Below are 25556 nucleotides of genomic sequence, written 5' to 3' on the forward strand. Positions count from 1 at the left end.
CGTGCAAATGTCTCAATATATGGTTTTCTTGTATAAACAAACAGACTATTATTTTTTTTTTTCCAATTATGCCCCACTTCCCCATTGGCGTGGAGGATTCTGGATTGCCTGACCGGGATGAATACTAAAGAGAACAACTTCCCCGGAGGCACCTACCTGTGGCGCTTCATTTCATGAAATGGACTCTCATGCCGCTTCAACAAACACTACTTGCAGATGACAGGCGGAAGGATTTCAACAGAAAATTAAGAGTAACAAAAGCACACCAAGCTTTTTTTTTCTTTGATTTTTCACCTTTTATATTTTTAAAAACAAACAAAAAAATAACAGATTAAATAAAATTTACAGTAGACATATGCAAACATTGTGCACTTCAACTACATTTTCTGATACTTTCTGCACAGCTGTCAACAAAAAAACGCAAACACAATGTGGGTGGGGGTAGTTGGGCGTTGTGGGAGAGGACAGTAAAGAGGGGCTATGTGGGGAATTGGAGCAGGGAAAGGAGGGGAAAAAAAGGCAAAAAACTTTTTTCACTCGGGTAGGAAGAAAGAAAAAAAAATGCACTGAATATATAGATTTCTTTATTCCTTACATCACTTATATAAATATATTGAACCCTCTCCCTCCCCCAAAAAGAGCGCAATACAGAACCCCACAACAGCAGTAAGGCGAACAGAAAGCCAGAGAAGAGCGAGAGACCGAGAGAGAAAGAAAGAGTGCAGAGCAGCATGAGACATGGCGAGATGGAGTCAAGAGAGAGAATGAGTAAATCGAAGAGGTGGCAGATGATTGGTGACAAGAAAAGCACTGGAGGAAGAAAGGACGCAAAGGTGGAGGATGAAAAGGTTGGCCTGATGTCGACTGTCCAGTGTTTTCTTTTAGTGTGCTACGTGAGCCCGTTGTGAGCACGTGTGTCTCCTGTAGCGTGTGAGATCGCATTTTGTGTATGATGGCAGCACAAATTTCAAGGGTGAAACGCATGCGTGCGTGTCCCGTGTGCTCTTCCGCTATCTAAATACAAAAGACGAGGAATAAAAACCAAGGACTAAATCATAGTGAAATCAAACACCGACCACCTCAAGAGAGTCACACCTTCCCTTTTTATACATCTGACACGTTTAAGTTTTTTTTATCCATTATAATTGTACACCAAGAGCACTTAACACCCCCCCCTCCAACCCACCTCAGTCTTCTGTCCTTTTTCCTCTGCTCCATGCCAAGAGTCCGCTTATTTGTCTTCGTCTCACTGAGAGCTGGCTCTCTCCAGCACGCGCAGGTCATAGTTCTTTTTGGCAGCCCTCAGTTTGAAGAGGCCGGCCGCGCTGTTGTTCAGTTTGAAGGAAGCACTCTGGGCGGCCATGGTGCTGGGGAACACGGCCACCACCGTGTACAGGTGGGCCGGGTCGCCGCCGACACAGCTGCCCGCCATGCCGGCGGCCCCGGCGGGTCCGCAGCCTCCTCGGCCTCCCTGAGGCTCCTTCAGCCACTGGATCTTGGCACCGCACAGCGACAGCTGGTTGAAGAGTTTTTCGGCATCTGGACGCGAAATCCCTTCGGGCAGGTCCGTTACTTCCAGCACACGACTCACAACTGAGAAACAGATGGATGAGGGTTAAAGAGACAAGTGAGGGGTCAGCAGCCCTCGCTGCTGGCGAAAACCTCAGACTCCCTTCTCAAGTGACAATCAGGTAATGGCTGCCTTTTTTGCTCGATGGAAAAATGGAAGGCTGCGGCAACAAAATGAACACAAAGTGTGTTTTTGCCACCGTGACGTTCAAACTCACCAACATCAGTGGTGCCCAGATCAGTAGATGCCGATTTGAGCGTTTGCTTCTTGCCTCGTGCACCGTGTTTCATGACTCCTTGGCCCTGCGTGTGACAGAACGGATTGCAGGGTTGTAGTTAGGACACTAGGTGGGGACAAACATAAAGAAGGGACAGGCCTGACCTGATGGGAGTTGTATGATGACTGGCCATGCATGAGCTGAGGAGGGCACAGGCTGTACTGAAGGGGCTGCCCCAATAAGGAGTAGCGGCCATCACCTGAACACAAGTTCAAAACAACACTAAGACCTGCCTGACTTGACTTTTAAATATATATTCTCAGATTTGATTTGAGAGATGATTTTATAATTATTATGACGGTTGAGCAAAGAGCTGATGCAATAATGTAAAGAAGGCTACAGCCAGCATTTGCGTGCGCAAATATAGGTCCAAGTGCACATGAGGTAACCAGTGTGCTGCAAACTGTACGTTTAAAGTGGCACAATGCCAGTCATGTGACCCAGATGGCCGACACGATAACCTTATTGGTTTAGCCATTACCTTAAAAAGATTAGGGATGGAGGATACTGGTTGCTGAAAGACAATTGTTTTGACCAGATAGACATCGTTCAAAAAGTTAAATATATATTGATTGTTGATTTTATGTTGGTGAATAGAAGAGGATGGGCCAACAAAAATCATTGAATATGTTTTATGTGTGCCTAATTCATGTACAACATTTTTCATAAATGCAAAATTTGGTCGCTTCTTTGTTCACCTGGAGCTGTCCCTCCTGGCCGTGGAAACTGGGGAATGAGTGGTAGTGGTCCCAGGCCTGGACAGACGCTGTTGACGTTGCCAGAGGGAGACGGCGCGGGAGATTGAGTCGGAGAGGCCAGAGGACTCGTCAGCTGGGTATTTGCCTGCACACAAGCGGGACAACATACGCAAAGTAAGCACGACTACGTGAGAGAGCTTGACTTGACTTGTCGAAGCACGTGTACCTGTGGAGTGTTGTCAGCTTTGTAAAGCTCTCCCGGCTTGCCGGGTCTTTGCTCTATGCTGTAGTACTTGCACGGGTTCCACTGGACCAGTGGGGGATTCTGAGAAGGCTGGGGTCCATTAGGGACGCTGAGCTGCATTACCATGACTCCGGGACCAGGAGGCGGGACTCCTGAAAACAAAGATATATGATCAATTGTCAGTTGTGTTTATATTACACAAACATGCGGACATTGTTCTGACTTGTTAAGGCACAACAAGGCATGAAGAATGATGCATTTGATACTATTAAGGGTGACCGATAAAGTTCACGTTACTCTGATGTACATTCATTCACAGCCAATTGCATGCACACTGTATTGATGTTTTTCAGGTTTAACTAAGTCTGCAAATATTATCTAATGTCAAAGAACCTTTTTTTGTCCCTGTCTGAACTTTCACCGGATAAACCTTAACCTATATAGTATTTTTTTCTGACAACACACAATGACTGCTAAATGATACAAACAAATTAGTGGAGCCGTCAAAAAAGTGATTTTCTTAACACAAAAAAAAAAAGGGGCAACATGTCAGAAGGTTGGAAGTCTGACCTGAATATTGCTGCTGTAACTGTTGTGGATTGCAGGGAGATGGCGATGGGGTGATTTGATACTGTTCAGAGCTGGGGGGCTGCAGGTAGCCTACTGATGGGCTGTGAAAAAAGGAACAAAGAAATTAGGGAAACTTTATTATCAACACAGTGTAAAAACATCAAGGACTTTCATCCGTGTTGGAAATTGTTACATTTACAACAATGTCAAACTGTGGTAGAAGATGGTTGTAATTCTTGACAGGTATATCAAGTCATCGAGTCTTGAAGCTGAAAATTGACACATCAATTGCTCCTTGGTTGTTTTGTCTATTGTGTACATATGGCAAAAAAAAAATCCAAATCCCGCCAGACCAGATCTCTGATACAGTCTCCGTAAATTACAAGAAACAATAATGAGAGTCAGATTAAAACATTTTGCAGGGTCTCATTAAAGGCATGTTTTGCAACGAATTTGGTACTTGGATGAGCAGCATTTTCAGAATGGTGAAATGTTCTTTTTTGCTCAGCAGGGGGCAATGTCTGCAACACTTTGACAATGTTCTAGCCATCAGATGCCCACACAAGTGAAGACGTACCTTGTGCTGTTCTGCTGTGTGGGTGTGATAACACTGTAGAAAACTGGCATGGGGCCCTGGACCGACTGACTGACCGGCACCATCACCTGCTGCTGGTACTGCTGCTGCACCACCTGCTGACTCTCGTTCCCCACAGGCACCTGCAAGAGACATCCTTAGCTAATAAAGCAAGGCTCGGTGGATTTTCTGTTGTTTGTTTTAGTGGACAAGACACAATTGCATCCAGATTGTGCATCGATTGTACCTGATAGGATGGCATCTGTGGATACTGCACCATGATACTTTGCATTTGTCCTCCAATGCCAGCTCTCTGAGAGTTGAGCAGAGCTGGGTTTTGCTGCTGCTGCTGCACTCCCATCATGCCCTGGTAGCTGGCCTGCTGGCTGGGCATCATAGTCTGAAGACCTGGTAATAACAAGCAAAAAAAAAAAAAAAAAAATCAGAGAGGAGGGGGAAATAAAAAGTTATGGGCCTCTGGTTATTAATTTCAAAGAGGCATCTCATTAACTGATCTCTGCAAGAAAGCTATCATATTGCAGCTGCCTACAAACTCTCTTCCCCAAAAAATTCAAAAACCCGGTAAACTATTAAACTGGTGTCAAAATGGTCAAACTGGCATTTTGTTTGTGGTGTGCCATCTTGAGTACACCACACACTATAAGAGGAGTAAGCACAGACTTGCGGACAAATATTTCCACACGGGTGGCGCCTCTCAAATTAAAAAAAAAAGTAAAGAAGAGTGAATGGAAGCCTATAAGCCTAGTGTCCCATTTTTCTCTCAGCCAAGAATCAAACTCGACAATCACCGTGGATCAAGGTCACACTGACCGAGATCCTTCTGCATCTGGCAGTAAAAAACAGAGCCCGGTGTCTTTCTTGTTTCTATCCAACATCAGCAAAATAGAAATGAAAGACTGGGGATAGGATGACAGACCTGACTGTTGTGCGGGCTGAGGCATGGGCTGCGTGCGCTGAGCGGGGTAAGACACCTGGTGGGACATGGGCTGGGCCACACGGTACTGCTGGCCTGAACTGGAATACTGACCAGGGGGGTAGTATGTAACTTGAATCTGAAGACAAACAAAAAGATTCATTCATAAATAAACAAAACAGGCATTATGCAGTCATATGTTAAGTTTTTTGATTAAATGATGTGAATAATCATTGCAGAACTAAATCACAGTAAAGTAAAAAAAAAAAAAAAAAAAAACCCTTGATACTGATAATCTTGAAACCTTGTATAACGGGTATGTGGTAAACCAAAGACTCCTTTACAAAGCAGCATTTAAAAGCCTCTTAGAAATAGACTGCGGTCAAAGCACCGCTCTACAGGATAGGTGAGTCATTCTGGCCAATTGGATGACCAATTTAAGGCCACTTCCCCTTTATCCGTCTGTTGAGTGAGGAAATAGAACATAGTCGAATGAAACTTTCCAAGAGAAAAAAAATAAAAATCAATAGGACTTTGCAAATGCTGCGGCTTGAACCACTTGTGTCTTATACAACGAGGCTAAAAGTGGCATATACAATTTCCAAATGAAACATCCGACAGGAAGGCAGAGGGGAAAGCGCATGTGAGAAAAGATCGATCTGTTCTTCCAGCACAAAAACATGCCAGCCTTTTGTGAGGGTGCACCTGCCAATATCTGCACTCCAGTTACACTGGGGGCCGCCCACACGTTGAACAACACAGGGCAACACTATCTGTCAGTGAGAAGAAGGCAAACTGGCGGCTGCGCAAGAGTCTGTGTGTGTGTGCGGCAAATTGTAATAATTGCAATAAACTGTAAATTTTGCCATGCAGCTCTTTGTCAGAGAACATTTTGCGAGTTCTTTACCTGCTGGGGGGGAGGTGGCTGCATGTAGCCTTGCGGGGGCGCCGCCTGCAAGACGGGCTGAGACGGAGGAGGAGGCGGCGGCGGAGGGTGGGGATGTCCCGTGGCAGGCTGGTAGCCAGACGGCGGAGGCATGGGCTGCCCGGTAGTCGCCATGATGTAGCTGGTTTGAGGGGGATGCTGAGAGAGGACAGTTGGAGGAGCCTGGTACAAGGATGATGGCTCAGGGTTCTCGCTGGAGCCCTGGCGGCTCAGCGTCATTTGGCCAAATTGGGGCGCCAGTTCTTCTCCCTGGTCGGACAACAAGATGTGCTTATTTAGTTCATTTAAATTTTGAATCAAATGGAGGAATAAGTCATGGGAGTAGGTCTCCAATACAAATATAAATTATCAATTACCATAAAATAGAATAGTTTTATGTAGAAAAGGTAATTAAGGCCAAAACCAATATTAGTTCAATGAGAGTGGAGATGACATTGTTGTCTGTCTGAATGTGTCAGTCGAACACACACAAAAAAAAAAAACATGCCCCAAATCGGGCTAGTACCATTGTGTACTGCTGGGGAGGAGAAACTGGCAGGAGAACCTGGGGGCAGGAAGGGCTGGAGTAGGAGACAGGCTGAGAGGGCTGCAGAGATGCTACGGGCTAGACACACACACGCCCACAAGTTTCCGTACGCGCATGCACACACACACATACGCACACATCACCGGGAGAGAGGAAGAGGAGGAAGAAGAAAGGTGTCAGAAGCAAGCAGAAGGAAACAAAGATACATGAAGACATCGGATACTGGGGGAAGCTGTTAATGATCGGATGGATTGTTACGGGAAAGCATTTGTCACTGATAAAGATTACGAAAATCGACAGAAGTTTCTTTACATTACAAATGATGAAGAATTACAAGAACTTGGGTAACATCAGAAATGCCCCCAATTTGTGCTGAGCCTCACCTGAGCGATGATGTGGTTGCCCATGGGGTGTTGCTGCGGCGTCGGCAGCAGGGCAGCCTGAGGAAGGGCCTGCGGCTGCGCCTGCTGAGGCGGCGGCTGCGTCGGGCAGGGGAGCAGGCTACGGCTGGACTGGGAGGCTACAGGTGGGACACACACATTAGGACTGACTGATGCAAAAAAAGGACACAATTGCGCATTTCTGTGCACATGTACGAGCGTATAATGACACTACAATAATGACACTACAGATTAAACAAATAGATGACAAGAGCCTGTGCCTAAATGTTTTCCCACTTCTGTATTTACCGGAGCGAGAGCCTTTGCAGCTTCCCTGCGAGCCTTTATTGCTGCCGAGGCTGTCCCCGCGAGTCAGGATGGAGATGCCAGAGAAGCTGCTGGCCTTGGTAACGGGAGGCCGCAGCGTGCGGTTGGAGCTGTCCGAGTCTGTGCTGCTCCAGGGCCGCGGCTCCAAGCATTTCATGTCACTGTCCGTGCTGCTCTGACGACTGCTGGACGCCCGGCTGGAGCTATCGCGGTTCCCCCTGAGAGGAGAAGCAAAAAGAGGAGATGCAAAACAAAAAAGGATAAATACAGAGGCGGGAAATCAAGTGGAGAGGTTTGAAGTCAGTGTTGCGGAAAAACAAACAGGATGAAAGGCTTGTGTACGAGACCAAGGAGGTCCAGTCAAGCCGTAAACACGTACATCAAATATGTGACCGTATGAGTTTTAGAGGTGAGGACTCTCAACAAGGATGCAAAATACAAATCAGGCAACGAGCCACTTGACAAGAATTTCTATTTGTAAAGATGTTCGACAACAGTCTCTCTATGCCACGCACACGCGTGCAAAAAAAATGCCCGAAACTGAGGAACACATGCAGAGGGAGACGCTCCAGACAAACACCAGACTACTTGACAGTGATACATGATGAGATGGCACTCGCACAAACAATCCAAGACGGGAGGAAACGACCACACAATGAACTCAACAAGATGCAGACAAATAATGGCAAAGTTGTCAAAGATACAATGGAACATCCAATTCCAACAGCTTATAAAAATATAAAGTCATAGCAAGTGCGCAATTGTCATTAGATGAATATCTGAGCAGAGGTGTTGGTTCAGTTAAGTCGTGTTTAGCGCATTTTCAAAGACTTCCGCTTGCTGTTTTATCTTATTTTGGCTAAGCAAGGTACGGGTCGTAATGTTTTTGTTCTCTCCAAGGGCAATATGATACCAATCAGTCAAGGAGACTGCTAACAGATATTTGAAGCGATAGTTTTGCAGGACAAATGAAAATTTGGAGCGATAAAAAGTCCCAACTTTTGACTACATTTAATCTCTTAAAGGACATCTTATTTATCCAGCTTTTCTGGTCTACATGTTAAACATTTTTTTTTTAATCTAATAAAAAAAAAATCCCCTTTAACTCATCACTCACCATTATTATTTTAGGTTTGAAAATTAAAAAAAAAAAGCATCTTCAAGGCATTTAACTGATCACTTATCAAACATTGAAAATTGCACAAATAATTAATCTCCAAGGGAAAACCAATGATGGCGCTGTAAGGGGGAGCACCACTCTGGGAAAGCCCTTCATCATAGTGCAGCTGAGCTTATGATGTTAGCGATGGAGATAAGGATGAGGAACGGGTGCAGAAAATGGCCAAGCTTATAGGCGGGAAAGGCTGCTTAAGTCTTTCCTTAGAGGAGTGATGTATATTCGCATCGTGAGCGGCGGCGCGGCAGCTGAAAATGTATCTCATCTACTTTAATTAATGGAGGATCTATTTTGAGTGCTCTCTCGTTCTCCCTCCCTCTTTGTGCTATTTAAGATAGGATGCCATTTTCTATAAGGGCTGATCCACATGTATTTACAAATGGCGATGAAATGAAGGCTGAGTCCAGGAAGAAGGTAATCATGTGATGTTTCTTCTCCAGCCTCGCTTTATGACAGTATTCCCGGGCCCCAAAGACATTTCTGGTCTAATCTAAATATGTAATAAAAACGTATACTGTTATGTAACAGTTTCTGGTGGTGGCTTTTCACATGATCCACATTACATCTGCGTGTTCAGACACGGATGAAGAGCTTGAAGCGAAAATTTATCTTGTTCGCCTATTTCGCCTCTGCTTGCAACTTTTGAAGGTGTCAGGTCGCTGACAGCCAATCAGGGTTGAGGATGTATGGTAGTTACAACAACACAAGCAGCAGCAAAAAACAGACTCACACACCATGGCAAAAGACAAAAAAAAAATAAAAAAATAGCTAGCTTCCAATAACGGCCTAGGCCGTGCTAAAGAGTCTTAGAAAATGGGGAGCAAAGAATTTGGCATATCTGGTGAGTGCATTGACTTGTTTATAGCTGTTGAACTGTCATCCAAGATGGCATTCCGCAGCCAAAGCAAAAACACAAGCACCACTTACCAGACTGTCGGCAGAGCACATCCCGTTCCCCGCTCCTAGCAATACCCCCCTTCCCCTCCCCCTGGACTTCCCGCTCGAACAAAAGCACATGCAGTCAACGCGATATTTCATGTTCGGTCTGAACCGACCATATAAAAGAGCTTCTGTACATACTACATTCTGCCGTTTTGATTAGCAACAGTAAGTGTGTGAACAAAAGTGCTGATAGCAAAGGTAATTACAGCTACCACCGTGCTTTCATTCAATCCTGAGGAGGGGGAAAAAAAATGAGCACCCTGTAATTATTTAACACCAGGCATCTATTAGAATGGACGCCACCCACGGTAAATTGATTCTCGACATCGGTTTGGAATCATTGAAATGATTTCAGCTCTACAGTGTCCGTACGTTGTCTCCATTTCATCCTATGGCAACATGTGACATGCTAACAAAAACTACAAGAATAGGTCAACCACAAAACAAACATGTCGCTGAGGAGGCAATGTGAGTACTTTATACAATGGTGGCGGTGGATGGTAGGTCCAGAGGTAAAAGTACATCAAGTCAGTCCTCAGTGAAACCACAAAGCAGCCATGCATGGGCCGCAGGAAGCCCCACGGTGCAGTGGAGTGGAATAGCCATCAATCAGTGGACTATGCCAAGCAGAAATACCAAGGAAAAAACAAACAAAACATAAAACACAAATCACCACTATCATCACTAATCCACTTTCAAGTATGGGCATGGCAACACACAAGTACAATTGTAGCAGCACCCCAATACCTAAAGATCTGCCTCCTCTTTTGAGAGCTAGAGCAGTAGCCCTCGGTGGAAAGTCTGTCGGGGTTCATATTGGGAGAAAATGCTGGCATTACAAGACTGTAGTTGACAACAGGGAGAAAGCAGGGGGCGGGGGTGAGGAGAGGTCATCACAGTGTCGCGCTTTAGATGTTGAAAAGGACGAGGGAGGGAAGGGAAAAATGCACACAAGGCAACATTCAGAAGTGTCGAAAGCTCAGGCTTCCCTTTTCTCTGCATGTTCTATACGATATTCTTTCAACTTCCATGGGAAGGGTGTATTCAGAATAGAGTTGAAGGCTCTGGGAGTCAACTTCTATCAATCACTGTTGCCCTTTCCTTCAATTCTTTCTCAAAGTCTGCAGATCCCTCAAGATGCTCACTCACCAAGGGCTTAAGAGATACACTTTTAAAAATAACTTGGGCTGGATTTACGCTGCGGGTCGAAGTGGCCGATTCCAATTTGTAGGGGGTGTTTAAAGAAAGAGAGTCATTTTTGTTAAAAAAAAAGGGCCTCCATAGTAAAGAAGAAATAAATATAGAAAAATAAACATCAGGCCTCTTCAAGCCCTATATTGTAACTTTTATTTGAGTTTTAAAAAAACAGTTGAGCCCATTTAGAACCGCTGAGGAATTAGCAACATTTCTACTTGAGGATAAGTTGAAGTTTTTATCTGCATCTGGAAAAGGCTTTATTTATTCAATTAGGTGTGGATTTTTTTCTTTTTCCTTTACGCGGTCAGGACTTGTATCCAAATTGTCTCACTTGAGGGGAAAAGAAAATCGAAGTGTGTCACTTGAACCATGCAGTATATAAATCCAGCCTTACAATTGTTGACAACTCAAATTTGAGATTTGGTGATTTAATGTTCCTCTTTTTACAACAACCACAAAAAAAGAAAAAGAATAAGTGATGACATCATCTTACCGGTTGTCGTTGATGTATCCATTCTGAGAGGACTGTAAGAAAAAGGACACCTGCACATTATGAAAGGCTTCAACTTCATATTGTACATCAATGCAACAGCTTTCATTTAAAAATAAATGTTTCTTCCCCAGATCTCACATGTAGGAGGCTGTAGGAATGATGTGCTTGCTTTACAGAAAAACCAAGATCCAAAACTTACTTCTCGGGCAAAGATCCGGTCTCGTACCCGCTGATATTCTTCCTCTCGCTCTTCGATGGATTTGCTACGCCGGCCGTCCTGCAGTGGCACTCGGATCTAATTTTGGCAAGGGGAGGCGCATCGCATTAGAATATGGAGGGGGAAAAATGTATGCGACAAAAGCAGTTAAGGTTGTTTCCTGCCTGATTATCATCCTTGTCCATGCTGGCATCATCTCTCTTCAGAATGAATTTCTTCTGGAAGTCCACGTTGCGCTCATCCTTGATGTGCTCCGAGAACCTTTGTTCAGGGCTGCAAGACCATAAAACAAGTTGAATTATTTAGCACTGTGGAAAGGGGAAAAAGAAAAAAAAAAAAAAAAAAGCCAAATAGTCTTGGATGAAGGCTCACATGCGTGTGTTGCCGGTCTTGTTGATGATGACCGCCTTGCCAGTCTGATCCACGTTGTGATCCATGCCAAAGTAGGCGGCCACGCGATGCAGCAGCATGCGGTGATATGATGTCATCTGAGGAAACTTCTTGTACTGGTTACTATGAAGAATAAATCACACACAGTGAAGTTGATCACTTGAACTGAATAATGTGACGCTGTTGTTATTGACGAGTCAATCAAAAAGAAGTAAACTTACTTGTCGTCATTGATGAACTCCAGGATATCTTGTTCTAGTTTGAGCAGCATCATTCGATCCCTGGCAAGCCAAAATGGAGGATGAGAGAGAAAGATCAGTGGCCAGACTTGTTTACTGGCTTACGTTTACATTTGAAATTAGCTAACAGATGCTGTTCATTTACATTTTAAAGACTTGCTGATATAGGAATTAAAATCAATCGCTGGGGGGGAGGGATAAAAGCATTTCTAACTTCACAAAGTCGGCTATTTTGTTCATTTGAAGAAGTCCTGCGTCAAAGTGAAAATAATATTCAACTGTAAGCCACTAGTGGGCTACAAAATGATTAAGCAGCATCCTTTTTTATTTGTAAATCTAAACAACAGATGGTTCTGTTTAATTTATGCAACAAGCTTTCTCACCTGGGATTGTTTTTCAGTGTGTTGACCAGAAACTCGTGCACGTCGATACCCGTGGAATCAGTGTATTCCTGACTGGAGTCTGACCAGAAAGTGACACAAAGAAAGCGTGAATGTGGACGATATAATAAATCCAAGTGTAAAGTCACAAAAGCTGCTAGGAAGCCGGTGGGGGATTGTTTTCCACGACACTAAACTGTCCGAACAGCCATTTGATCTCCTAATGACGCCTGAGGGCCGATGCCTCAAGTGTAAGGGAAGAAGATAATGAGAAAGCGAAAGAGCAAGGGAACCCATATTCTCAAGAAAGAAATTACTTTCATCATCTTACGCATGCGGGTATTAAAACGGACAACTGGGCATCATCTAATAACTGCGAGTCTACACTAGAAAGGGCAAGTGTAGCAACGGATTCGAGCATTGTTATTCATTCCAAAACAGAGAAGAACACAAGTCACTTTACCGGCCTGACATCCACCTTCTGGACTATGTCAGCTATGTGGACAGCCCCCTCCCCCCCAAGTGAACTGGATGATGAACTTTACTCGGGCAGCGACGGAGGCAGCTGCATCACGAATTGTGCCATCCGGCAAGCATTGAGTTTCTCAAGCTCAACTTTGCGCTGCTCCAGCAGAGTCAAGCCAGCTGCGCTCCCGTCACAAAGCCACGGCGGAGCGGGACAATTTAGCGATGCACTGCAGCACAAAGGATGGTGTGCCATGGTGTGGAAAAGTATTAGGTTGTCGCGCTAACGGTATTTTTTCGCTACGGAACTTCCTTGCGCTACAGGCTGCATTTCAATAAAAAGTGTGGTTATAATTAAATGTCAGTAATTTAAGGTGTTACTCTAAAATGTGTGACTTACCACGTGACAACATCTTCCGTGGACCCTTGTCCTTCTTCTCCTTCTCTTCATTTTCATAGTCCTCCTTAGAGGACTTCTCCTCTTCCTTATCTGACGGACAGCTGATGTGAAGCTGGATGATATCCTAAAGGAAATTAAAAAAAAGAATAAAAAAAAACAAAGAGAGATTACACACCAAAAATGATTGTTCGTGTTTAGTATTTGTAGTTAAATAGCGGGACGGTACCGATTCTGGAGGGCCATCGTTGGCGAAGGGACCAGAAGACTCCTCACAAACTGCCAGACTCCTCACCAGCTTCAGTTTTGCATTCGACTGAGACAGAAAAAAAATATTTAGCTTTATATGTACTCGCTGTAAAGCCATCTCAATGGAGGCATGAAAAAGTTCGGACACAAACGGCTGTGCTAAAAGCAGCAGAGCTCATTAGGACACGCTTTCCTTAGGCAGATTATGGGCACTCAAACAACACGAAAGCCATCCAAGCGTTAAGACAGTAAAAGCTAGAAGTTAGTCATGCACTAAAGCACCGTTTGAGCTAATCAATCCCGTTCGCAAGAAGCTAGGCACACATTTAGGTATTTCTATGGCAGAGCGTTGCAAAAATAAAAAAATAAATGTAAAGGTCATAGGAACAAAAATAGCAGGTTGCTCATCTTGCATAACTAACTCAAAGGAGTGTCCAATAGCAGCATGGAATAACAAATTTACCTTGGCCCTCTTCCTGCCGTGACTGTGGTTAGGAGCCCGTTTCTGCGAGACAATTTCAAAGAAATGTTACAATAATAGACAATAACAAAAGTTTGCACCTATTTGAATACAGTATACAAGAAAGTTACAAATCAAAGAGTAAATGTACACTTGGTTGACTGAGGCCAACCTGTACGTCCTGTGGGGAGCCATCTTCAGGTTCCGGACCTTCTCCTGTGCCTTCCTTGGGGCCCTGTGGCTGAGGAGAGGTCTTTCCTCGACCGCAGGGCTCGATGAGTGGCCCACTCTCTCCCTCCTTCTGGATGTCTGGGGTCAGGCTGACTGACATCTTCTTCTGGGAGAGGGAGAGGGTGGGAGACAGGGAGGGGGTTGGGTGCAGGACCCAGGAGCTTCTGAATAGAGAAACCCAAAAAATGAAAATTCAAAACAATTCCATTTGTATTTGGGGATGTATTAATAGCTACCTTTGGGTGCTATCAGATCGTCTGTCCGCGCGTGGCCGGGAAACTCTGGAGAGGAAGGTGCGGTGCGGTGAAGAAGCAAGCCACTAAGGTTGTGTACTGGGATGGACTGCAGCAGGAGGCCAAGTGCAGGCCATAGTAAGCCTTAGCCTTCAGGAGAGGAAAACATCAAGCTCAAGCAGTGTGTGGAAATATTTACAAAAAAAAAAAAAAAAGAGAGAGAGAGACCAGTACCACGTTCATTTGTAAAATAGGCATATCTAACTATCTATCTTAGGCAATTGTTAAATCCTCATGAAAACGATTTCATGGTGCAAATGAACATCCAACTAGCATTTCTCTGAACTGTCAGTCAGCCTTCATTTTGCAAGTCTTTTCCTATTTCCACTTGCCCTCTCCAATTACAAATCAGAGACACATTCATGGTCTAACGCACAGTTGGATTTTATGAAACTCTTTCAACAATCCAGATAACAGCTCCGGGTTTGCTGTAAGAGGTGATTGCAGAAAATCTCCTCGTCCTGTAATTTGTTTTTCCGTGTGTGATCATTATTATTAAGTGTCTGAATCAGAATGAATTGAACTGCGAATAGACTAACGAGTTGAGTGAGGAGTGAAGTTGCACAAGGGAGAACGATGGGGAGAGCAAGCGAGTGAGCGAGCGAGCAAGCTTGCGCTTGGAGGTGCAAACAGCTAGACAACTGAAAAAAAAAATCTAATGACCTCCCTATTAATCAATGTCGCCTCAACTAACATCACCTTATATTTAATACACCCAAAAAAGTATTCAAGCCCTACCTCACACATGAGCACACTTGCCAAATAACTAAGTTTAAAGCTATAATCCAATAAAAATATCGTTAGAGCATTCAGGCCAACTGAAAGGAGAGCAACTTGCCGACCAGTCGGGGGGGGGGGAGGAGCACACCAGCAGGCCGGCCGGCCAACACCTCAGCTCTCCTCTGGGGCCTCTCGTGCGTCTCCCTACGACTCAGTGCAGCAACATGGTCGCTCTTCCACTCCGGAGCCCTGAATAGTCAAAATGAAAAAGAGGAAGACACGCATGACGTCATGTTTCTCAGCCCCACGCACACACACATAGGCATACCGAGTGACTCATCTCTGCTGCTCGCCGCTGGTGCTGCTGCTGCATGTAGCGGAGAGGTTAGAGGAAGAAGCAGGATTACACTCCCTCGGGTTTGCACTCCCTTCATTTCCCGACTAAATCACACTTTGCAACAACTTTCCAAGACACCCCGAGTATCTCTTCTTCCCCAAAATATGTTTGAACACACCATAGCTAAAAGGACAGATTTGGCAATGGAGTCAAGCAGCGCAGCCGATGCATCTTACACCTGAAGGTTGTCTCGCATGCGTGCACAAACGCAGAATACCACCCGCGTGTGCCGTCGGAGATAAGCGAACAATGGATGCAGGGTTTCCCAGAGCAGGGAGAACCCGGGCAATGCTACAGCAAGTGCGTCACAGCAACGGCATTGAGTGTGACGTGCACAGCTCGGCTTATACAAGACTCCCACTATTTGCCTTATACAGACGCGCGCTCGCCTTCTCCATTGCGCTACGTCCTCTTATGGGTAGGTTTGGATTTATTGAATGGTCAGCTACAGTGTGTTATATATTGCATTTTTTAGGACAGTAATAGGGACGGGACAGGAAATGGGTTGTAGCGGTGTGTCACTAAGGGCAACCAAAAAAAACAAACAAAAACTTGGGGGTAGAATTTGATGGCTTGCACTGATTCAGTGCAAAGGGCCACACCACTGCAAAAATAGTGCGCTTATGAATAAACTGGCTTCACCTAGTCGCTCCTCCTCCACCCCAATTCTCTTTCATGTTTTCTCCTCACACTCCGCCCGCTAGCCGCAGAACACTCGCAGCTACTGGCACACTGGGTTGCCAGGGAGACGGCAACGTCATTCTCAACTGCTGCCATTTGTGTTGAGCGAGTACGAGCGAGAGGTGTGGGGAGGGGGGGGGGGGGGGGGGGTGATGGCAAAAATAAATACACAGCTCGTGAGAGGACCATCGATAACAGTTGAAAGCAAAAAGGAAGAGCAGTCAGATTTGTACAAGATCTTTCCAACTACACAAAATTGATGGCCGATTGATTTGATGACATGCTTTCCTCCAAATGAAATTAAATCAGCCTGTTTGAGTGGGTCTTTGCGGCTTGTGCAAATAATCCATTTCGCACCCAATCTATTGTGTGCGCGGGGTGGGGGGGGTGGGGGTCGTCAACGCCAAGTATGACTTTCGTTACCGAGGCAACCGGGGCAAATCACCGCCGCCTCCTCGTGAAAATACTGTAGCGTGTGACGCCTTAAAGTGTGGCTTGGTCTTGCCAAACAATTCCAGGGTTGGGGGTCAGTGTGGGGGCTGGATTATGTAAATCAGACCCAGTGTTTCGTCACAACTCATCTTGTTTACTGTTTGTCTGTTGTGAGCCATGTCTTGTCACCGTGGGATAGGGGGGAACGAAATTTCGGTTTCTTTGTGTGTCTTTGGCATGTGGAGAAATTGACAATAAAGCTGACTTTGACTTTGACTTTGACTTTGAAAAAACGCTGACTGCCTTGCTCGGAGACAAATTTTCTGAATTAGGTAGCTCACAAAATGTTATGTAATTTCACACTTGAAGCGTGGACAGGCACGCCATTACATCAACTATCAAAAAGTAAAACTCCCATGACATCCCGTTTTAACGCTGCATGTGCCTAAACCATATTAGAGGAAAGTTTTGTAAACGTACTAAACATTTGACCATAACGGGCAGGCCTCCACTGTAATACTTTTCTTTGCACGGCATTATTCTGACCAATATGACCCTGCCATTGAAAATCCAGAACATTCAGAGTAAAATCACAAAAAGCTTGATAAGTACCAAAAACCTGAGAGCAATGCCATTCATTTAGAAAATGCGCTCTTTACAAGAAGGATGGAGGTGAATAAAGCCTAGGAAGCGTGTAAACAGGTATGTGCACGCCTGGACAAACCCACAAACAAAGGGGGGAGAGCCAAGCTCAAGCAGTTTGACCCAATTCATCTCGTCGGTATTCAGCCGTGCACCTCGCCCGTTTGACGTCAGAGAGAAGCCATTTCACAAAAGACAGCGGGGTTATTTTCTCCACACGGTTAAAGGAGCCGTGTGTGTGTTTGTGTGTGTGTGTGTTGTCAGAGCCCAGTTTGTGCAAGCTCAGAGCCTCCGCATATCATATATCAGCAGCGTGTGCAGTGTGTGCGGCGCGCTCGCTCGTCTATGTCAGAGAGGATTCCCCTTTGCATCGCTTACACAATCTCACAGGGAGGGGGACGAGGGCTGCTGTGGGCCGGAGGGGACGTCCCATCAGTCTGAGCGTCAACAGCAGCGATTTGGCGCACACGCGCACTATTTGGCCACATGACACACTTCCTTGTATAAAGTCGACGGGCGACAGATGACGTACATGGTCAAAGGCGGCGGAAGACGGGGTTTCTCTTGAACCATCTACGTCCTTGTCCTTCCTCTTCCCGTGCGCCAAGGACACCCCCTTCCCCCCCACCCTGCTTGCTGCACCCGCCCACGACAAGTATTTGCTCTCTTTCGCTCCTTTTCTTCCTCTTTTAATGTGTCTTCTTAAATTGTCAGCCCCGTTGCTGACGCCATCCGCCTCCACAGTCGGCCCACTCAGCCCTGTGGGACGAGCTATGACTCATTCGCGCCCTCCTTGCCTCCCCGTCCTCGTTCCCTACCTACTTACCTACCTTTCTGCAGATCCCCTCAAGTCTCTTATCGCTACAGTAGCTGGGATCTATGTTTAGTTATGGGTTCAGTTGCCTGTCAGGGTGTGCGAAAGCTAGGAGGTGCGCCAAATGGAGCGCTCAAATAGACTTTGAAATAAGGTTATTAAATGTACAGTGGAACCTTGACTTGACACATTTACGACCACTGACTTTTACATTAGTCAACTGGAAAGCCAGGGGGGCCAAAAACAACTTGATAGCTAATTTCCCAAATATCTGCTATATTATCAAATTTTTGTAGTATTAAGTGTTGGGATGCAAAATGAGAATTTATACTGCCTGAAGCCTTAAATAATGAATAAATGGTGTTTTTTAGAGTACTTGATATACATAAAATGTTAGTAACGGTTAAAAAAAAAACATTACATGTCTTACGTTCAATTATTCTAGTGTTATTAGTAAAGTAATATCATTAGTGTATTTTTTTATTAATACAGCTCAGCTATTAGACTGCTTTTTGCTGATGATTTAAGTTTTTGCTGTCGTTTCAGTGTTGTATTTAAGTACGCATAGTAGTTAATTCAATATTTTGCAATCATAACCACATACAAAATAGTCTATCAATGACATGATTACAACCAAAAATTATTGTGCTTAAATCAGAAGCATGCCGATGAAAAACAGTAAGTATAGGCGTGGTTGAAAATGCCTTCTCGCGTCACGGTTTTTACACCGCAGAATGCAACACGGGAGTACTGCTAATCAGTGGGGAAAAAACTGTTTGCACCACCTGCATACAGTTGACCCCCTCATTTGCAAGCATCACAACTTCTATTTCAGTCTTTCTGGGCAGCCAGTAAGAGGTGAGAAAGACGGAGGAGCGGCGGCTCACGAGTGAGACAGGAAGAGAGGGGAAAAAGTTCTCAATGATGAAACAATCCGTGCCGTTAAGTGATTGGACCAACCCTCCGCCAATGGGAAGACCAGATCCATGGCAACAGGCTCTGTCGCCAAGAGAAATCCAGCTATATCCCTCAACACCCCCATATTTTTCAATCCCTTCCTAAACCTCACGAGCCCCTCGTGTACCCACCGCACCTTCTCATTTCTCCGATTCCAAGGCCAATATCAAAGGGCATCGAGTTTAACACAGATTTACACCATCGAGAGGAGGGGGCACGTTTAACGGCGCGGATGAAAACAAAGCCACATGTGCTAACCAAACATGGATCCCCGGAACTTAATGAGGCTTGGCGGAGTGATCAGGATTTGATTCATTCACAAAGAGTCATTAAAATGTGCAGCATCTTCACACTCACAACAGTATAATTAAAGCTGCATTCACACAATAAGTTTGATCCCTCGCTGATATTAACGGCTGTGGTTACCAAGGTCATTCGCACATATGTACATACATACGTCCACGTTTTCTGACCTATAGACTCATGGTTAATGTGCGTGGGTTTAAAAAAAAAAAAAAAAAAAAAAAGCTGCGTATGTACCGTTTAAAAAAAATGCACTCACTGCTTCAGCATATATCCTTGCATATTTAAATTGCCACAATGTTTTTTTTTTTCCACTTCATTTTTTTTTTTTTTTTGTGACAAAATGATTATTGGAACTGCTGTGAACCGCCCGCTCCTCAACACAACACAAATCGATACCGACTCAGTCAATTCCCACCATTGGGACTCACACTGCAGTGTGGTCTCGAGTGTGATGGATGAACTCCTAGGGTCAACTGGGAAGAAAATAGAATAGCACGGCCATCTTTAAACATTAACGAATGCTCGGTTGTAGAAATGCAGCGTGTATACTGCCGGACAACTTCTGGATTTCACCATGTATTTGCTAAAATTTACACCTTGAGCTAGGTGTATTTATTTATTTGTAATCAGTCAAATTGGTTGATTATTTGTTGCAATCCTAAATGTCAATGTCAAGATACCATCTGTGGTGTAAGTGACTATTGGTCAGTAAATATTATGCAGTCATCCTCTCAATAAGATAAATACTGTAGAGTTGGGGTATGTAGCGAAACACAAACGGTGACCAGTGGCTTTCGGGAAAAGCACAAATGCATCCATTTGACAACGGCTAGCAGGCTGGCTTGCCATGCCAACAGTGGTGGAGGCTTGAGAGCGAGCGGCCAGCTCGCAGGCTTTACCCAGGAATCAGGCAACCGGCCAGTCACCAAGTCAGACGCTGCAAAGTGCTAAAGTCACTCTTACAATGCGACAAGTTGCGCCCCAAAAATAGCCAGTGGGGAGGCTGCAAAAATAACTAGGACATAACTCGATCCGCTATGCAGGATTGGGGCAAAGAAAACCAGACTGAGGTTGCCTGCAGGATTGCTTGTATAAACATCTGCCAGCCTCTGTAATGTGTTCTTTTTTTTTTTTTTTTTTACTTTAGATTCATTCTCATGACTATTAATAAGTGTTAGAAAAATTGTATATATATATATATGTTATCATGCGTTCTCTAATGAGTACTTATTCACAATGTTACTGTTCAGTATGCTTGCTGCTTTACCTTGCTTATTCTTATCTTGTACAACAGAACAGAAGGATTACGGCTGGGTCAAGGGCGAGATGACGGTTGTTGCTGACAGCTCAGCGTCCACCAGAACAGATCGTGAAAACATCACGTCAAACGATGCGTCATGAACCTTCTGATCTTCCTTAAAGAATGTCACTTTCTCTTAAACTGTTTTGCTGATATAGCCATATCTGGGCTAATCGTCTCACACTGTGGGTAGGGCATTTCCAAATAAAAAGAGCGAGGAGTGTAAAACTGATTTTTAGTGTAGTCGGACTGCTGTAAGTCTGGATGCACTCCTCGCGAGAAAAGACTCAACATTCTGCCTCACTGGTTTTGTCTGCTGATCCTTTTTACTGATTTTGAACCTGACAATAAGTCTTTTTGCTCTGATTTGGTAGCATGCCCAAATGTTTAAAAGCAATAATGCATCAAATATTGAAGCCTCACAGTTTGGACAATTTAGGTGTAATTGTGAGATGATTGAAACAGTAAACTGCATTTCGACTCATGAACCACCAAGCTTTACCCTGCATCATTAATCAAAAGTAAGGAGGCCGATTTGAAACCCGGCTTAGCCCATTCTGTACAAATGACACTCGTGTCATGTGCGCTTCTTCCAGCCTTCAGGTGAGTCAATGTAAACCTTCTGACTTAAAGGCAATTACAAGAGTGAGTTACTCCAGGGGTTGCCATTGATTATTTTGACACCCCCCCACCCTTCCCTCAGCCTCTTGAACATCCTCTCCTTTGTGCTCTGTCTTTTTCCCACGCACTGGCAATTAGTATGCAGGCTACGGAAGGGCCAACTACCTGGGAAGCAGTAGTGCAAAATTGCAAAAAAAACAACCAAAACCAGGGGGAATGAAATAAAAATAAATGGAGTATCGTTGAAGTTTCCAGGGAAAATATGGCTTGTGAGACAAATTATTGGACATCATAAAGTGGGATGATGATATACCTTCAGCCAGCATCAAATGTGCTGCTTTCCTTTAAGCACCGATTGTTCATCCTTTGCATGACAGTAACACACAGCCAACTCTGTTTGGGGTCGTTTGCTGTCACAAACTGTTGCTACCGACTTCAACAACACAACAATGTCCTGGAATAACTATAAATTGCTAATTAAGGGCGCTTTAAAAAAAAAAAAAAGTTAATTACGCAGACACTGATTTGTTCGGCGCTTGTTGCCAGCTAGCACCCCTAACAGGCGCTCCATTCCATATAGGCCAACGAAAGCCCGCTGATTACTTTTTAAAGGCGGTCGACACAAATAACAGCACACTTTGATGCTCGCAGCCTGATACAGTTGCCAGTCCAATTGATCACGTTTGGACAAACCAGGCTAACTTCAAGTGGGTTGTTTTGGGCGCCAAGATTGTTACCGTGGATCGGACGTCAATGTCTCATAAACCAAAATTTACAGAGATATTTTGTCTATTTGAGGAGGAAAACGATGTGTTTATCTAAAAAATAAAAAAATAAAATAAAAAAAAAAAGACTGGAAGTTCCACTGCATTACATTCTGATAAGTGTGGTTTACATGCTCTAGCTCCATATGGATTCTCAGGACTAATTGCTTTTTTGATGCTGCAACATTCAATTTAAAAATAAAAAAAAAAAAAGGCTTGTTAATAGTAGTGTCACCATCTGGCAAATCTGGCGATTTTGATTCATGTAGCAGCTCCAATCTAAGAGCTCCAATAATGATCTTATTATTAATGAACTAACTCTCCGACCAACAGAAGTACACAATGTTTCAGTCCATCAGACACCGCCAGGTTGCTCCTCAGACTTTACAGGAGTTCAGTGATGCCCTTAGACAGATCTGGGAGGACATCCCACAAGACACCACCCGTCGTCGCATGAGGAGCATGCCGCGACGTTGTCAAGCATGCATACAAGCACGTGGGGGCCACACAAGATATTGAAAATAATTTTGAGTTGCAGAAATTGAATTTAGGCAAAATGGACGAGCCTGCCACATCATTTTTTCACTTTGATTTTTGGGGTGTCTATATACTGAGCCCTCTGTAGGCTAAAAACTTTTATTTCCATCAAAAGATGTAGCATCTTTTTGTTCCTGAGACATTAAACTGTCCATATCAGTATAGATATCCAACATTTTTGTTGTCACCATTGAAATCTAAGGTATTTTCAAAGTGTTCCTTTAATTTTTTTGAGCAGTGTATAACAAAAGACAATAGGGTAAAAGTAACCATCAGCAGCAGAGAAGGTCTTGGTAGGCAGGTCTGCTCAACCTGAAACAGTCAATGAGGGCGCTTTGCTATTTATAGCCAGCGAATTTTTTATTCAAGAGGGCTCTTCTGTTGTGCTCTTGCTCACCTCCTCTCATTTTAGTGTTTCCCCGCACATTTGGTCTCAACAGACGGGTAATGCGTGGAGGCTGAAAATCGTCTTGGGAGTGAGATTTGAGTGTGTGCGGCGCGCACCTGGACTGCCGTGATTGCCGGCCACCGCTGTAGCTCTGAGCTAAGATAATCATTGGAGATAAGCATCAAGGTCTCTCAACGCAGGACTTCCCACATGCAGCCTTATGTAAGCGACTAGGTTGCCCCTCTTGGCGACACCCCTCCCCCTCTCGCTCCACGGCGTGACAGCGTTGCAGCGATGCCGACTTGCGCTGGCTGTGACCGCCGCCGCCGCCACCGCCCTCCACCCACGCAGGGACACGGCGGAAGGGAATTCCTCATTGCCTTTAAATGGCCACAAATTAATGGAAGTCATCAAGACGGCAGGGTCCTTATTCAATACAGTTTTTCAATTACTGTTCATTCAAACTGTATCAACACAGTTACAAGTTACGGACAGCGGAACTTTGCCAAAGAACAAATCACAATGCACGCCAGCAAGCACAGAGACATGAACTGATGTCCCAAAAAACGAGGATTACTTACAATAACAAACACAGACAAAACATGCTTACTGTATGAAGAAGCAATCTGGGTGGATCTCCAGCCAAGTCCGATCAGGTCAGATTGTTTTTTTTTTTGTTTTGTTTTGAAATGACCCAAAAAAAAAAAAAGGAATCCCAGCAGCAGAGATAGCAGCTCTGGACTAGAATGAACTCTCGCTACTTAACTGCAAAGCGTAATGAATTCAATTTGTTGGGGGCGTGGGGTGGAGAGGAGGGGGGGGGGGGGGGGAGTTTCAGGCAAGTTCAGCGCATTCTACTTTCTCCTAACTTGTCTGGTCCTTATGTCGAGGGGCGTCTCATCATTTTCTTTTTTTCCCTCAATGAAACTGAAACATGCACCAGGACATAAAAATGCTTGCTGGCTGGCCGCTCTCATGGCATCATGTGCAGCGTTCGCAACGCTGCCGTCTCTGGCAAACCCTCCTCCCCTTCCGCACGGATTCTAACGCTCTCTCCTCCTCCTTTCCTCCCTCCCTCACTCGCACATCTTGTTTGCTCTCTGCTCTGTGTGCTACAACATAATTGCAGTGACAGCCGCACGAAAGGCTCGCGAGCACCCCAGCTGTTTTTAAAAGGCTACAGGAATCAGTCAGCGAGGTTGCTTGGATGTGAAATACTTTTTTTTTTTATAAATCATTAACGTCAAAAATACCAGAACAGGAACGTGAAGTTTAAAACCAGATCCTCACTTTTACGTCATTCACAGAAGTCATCACGCATCCATCGTGCGCAATATCAAGTGATGACTAAAAGCAGTGCTGCTGTAACAGTTAACAAAATACAAAGGCTATAAAAGGAAAGATAGCAGGCAAAAATTAATGGAAAAAAAAAACCTCATTAGCTGGGAATGCCTTAATCCCTCAAGACGACTTATTTGCATGTTCTCCCTGCAGCTTCAGTGGCTACAAGAGGAGGAAGTCAAAAGTTCAGCATCAAAGCAACTATCGGTAGAGCGCTCGGGATAAGGTAGCCATCGAGGGATGTGTGCTTTGTACCTCGCTTGGCTACTGCGGATCCAATATTCGTTTGGTATCCAAGTCCGTCAAGCCAGGATGCAACCAAGATGATTATGAAAACATGTTAGCGGTTAACAAAACAGCCGTTAACTTTCAAGCATAAAATAGTCATTGAATACTACAGTCCATAAAAACAACACACTCCCATTTTCGTCCCCTAATGTCTTCGTCGATTCAAACAATCTTTTGGCTAATCGAGTGGAACTGACTGCTGCTGAATTATGTCTCCAAAAACAACACGATGTCCTCAAAGACCTCTGCTATGGCAACGCCTCCTGGCAGGATATAATATTCTGATAGATACATCAGAACAGGAGTTCCGAACATTCACATTTTCCTATCCTGTTAATGATTTTCTTCCCCGCTAGTTGTCGATCAAGGAGCTTCCCTAAAATGCTCTAAAACTGAAGAACTGTCTGTCGCTTCTCTGTCCTTCAAGTGCTAGCATAGCATGACATGCTAGTTAAGTGGCAGCTAATGGATTTGCCAATGATAAAGTTCACCGACAGAGTGGCTGGGTCACCAGCAGCACTGATTTGAAGATATTGTTTAGAACTCGAGCCATTCATCTTGTGTAATGGAAGAATTCAGAAAAATAACTCAAAATCGCAGGTCAGTCACATGACCAGGAATCATGTGCTGTTCAAATGAGCCACCTCTTTTGCATCCAAATTCTCCAAGTCTGGGGACAGCGATTAATAAAAAAGGGAACGGATTAGAAAGAACGCCGAGCAAGGATCAATGGCCAAAGATATTGCAGATAAACTGTTGGGCGTCATGAACACCATCATTGGACAGGCAGAGGTGGTTTCTATCTAAAAAAAAAAAATGTGTTAAACTGACGGCTAATGTTAAATGACATCGCCTGAAGAGTGCTGAAGGCATCTCCTGAACGGAATATACACCAGTTGTACAAGTGGAGAAAATCCTTAAGTATAGGATTTTTTTGACAGCTCTCCTTTAACCTGCCTCTTGGTTATTTTCCCTCCAAACATATTGTCACAAACCCAGGGTGCAAGCATGCCCATATTTGGAAGTTCCGCGTTTGATATGAGGCGGCATAATAATGTATGCATAAGATGGCGACATGGGAAAGATTAAAATTCAAAACTGAGGTGACACTGAATATAGCCGTGCATCACAATATCCGGTAGACCGGAGGAGTCCTCGTCTTTGAAAAGGCAAAATTTTCAAGGCCATTTGC

General features: G+C 44.4%; 1 protein-coding gene across 11 annotated transcripts in view; it reads right to left on the reverse strand.

Annotated features, from left to right (window-relative positions):
* Positions 1–562: 562 nt before the first annotated feature.
* r3hdm2 (R3H domain containing 2) overlaps positions 563–25556 on the reverse strand; it is a 69877-nt gene continuing 44883 nt past the window's right edge. For 8 of the 11 annotated variants that reach the window (XM_088390236.1, XM_088390233.1, XM_088390240.1 and 5 more), the window contains 25 exons: positions 15015–15145; positions 14120–14266; positions 13825–14047; positions 13656–13697; positions 13173–13259; positions 12947–13070; positions 12085–12163; positions 11684–11743; positions 11445–11585; positions 11237–11345; positions 11055–11150; positions 10856–10905; positions 7029–7264; positions 6723–6859; positions 6319–6417; positions 5775–6062; positions 4871–5006; positions 4181–4341; positions 3937–4076; positions 3360–3460; positions 2772–2941; positions 2546–2690; positions 1952–2046; positions 1788–1872; positions 563–1593 (listed from right to left, as the gene is read on the reverse strand). In XM_088390236.1, the coding sequence (XP_088246362.1) occupies positions 1247–1593; positions 1788–1872; positions 1952–2046; positions 2546–2690; positions 2772–2941; positions 3360–3460; positions 3937–4076; positions 4181–4341; positions 4871–5006; positions 5775–6062; positions 6319–6417; positions 6723–6859; positions 7029–7264; positions 10856–10905; positions 11055–11150; positions 11237–11345; positions 11445–11585; positions 11684–11743; positions 12085–12163; positions 12947–13070; positions 13173–13259; positions 13656–13697; positions 13825–13983 (3087 nt within the window). In that variant the 5' untranslated portion in view covers positions 13984–14047; positions 14120–14266; positions 15015–15145 and the 3' untranslated portion in view covers positions 563–1246. The remainder of the gene's footprint in view (positions 1594–1787; positions 1873–1951; positions 2047–2545; positions 2691–2771; positions 2942–3359; positions 3461–3936; positions 4077–4180; positions 4342–4870; positions 5007–5774; positions 6063–6318; positions 6418–6722; positions 6860–7028; positions 7265–10855; positions 10906–11054; positions 11151–11236; positions 11346–11444; positions 11586–11683; positions 11744–12084; positions 12164–12946; positions 13071–13172; positions 13260–13655; positions 13698–13824; positions 14048–14119; positions 14267–15014; positions 15146–25556) is intronic. The other 3 variants (XM_088390242.1, XM_088390243.1, XM_088390244.1) reach the window with 3 other exon arrangements.

This window comes from Syngnathus floridae, chromosome 11, assembly GCF_059516105.1.
Source record: "Syngnathus floridae isolate MCC-2025c chromosome 11, RoL_Sflo_1.0, whole genome shotgun sequence".
Classification (NCBI taxonomy): Eukaryota; Metazoa; Chordata; class Actinopteri; order Syngnathiformes; family Syngnathidae; genus Syngnathus; species Syngnathus floridae.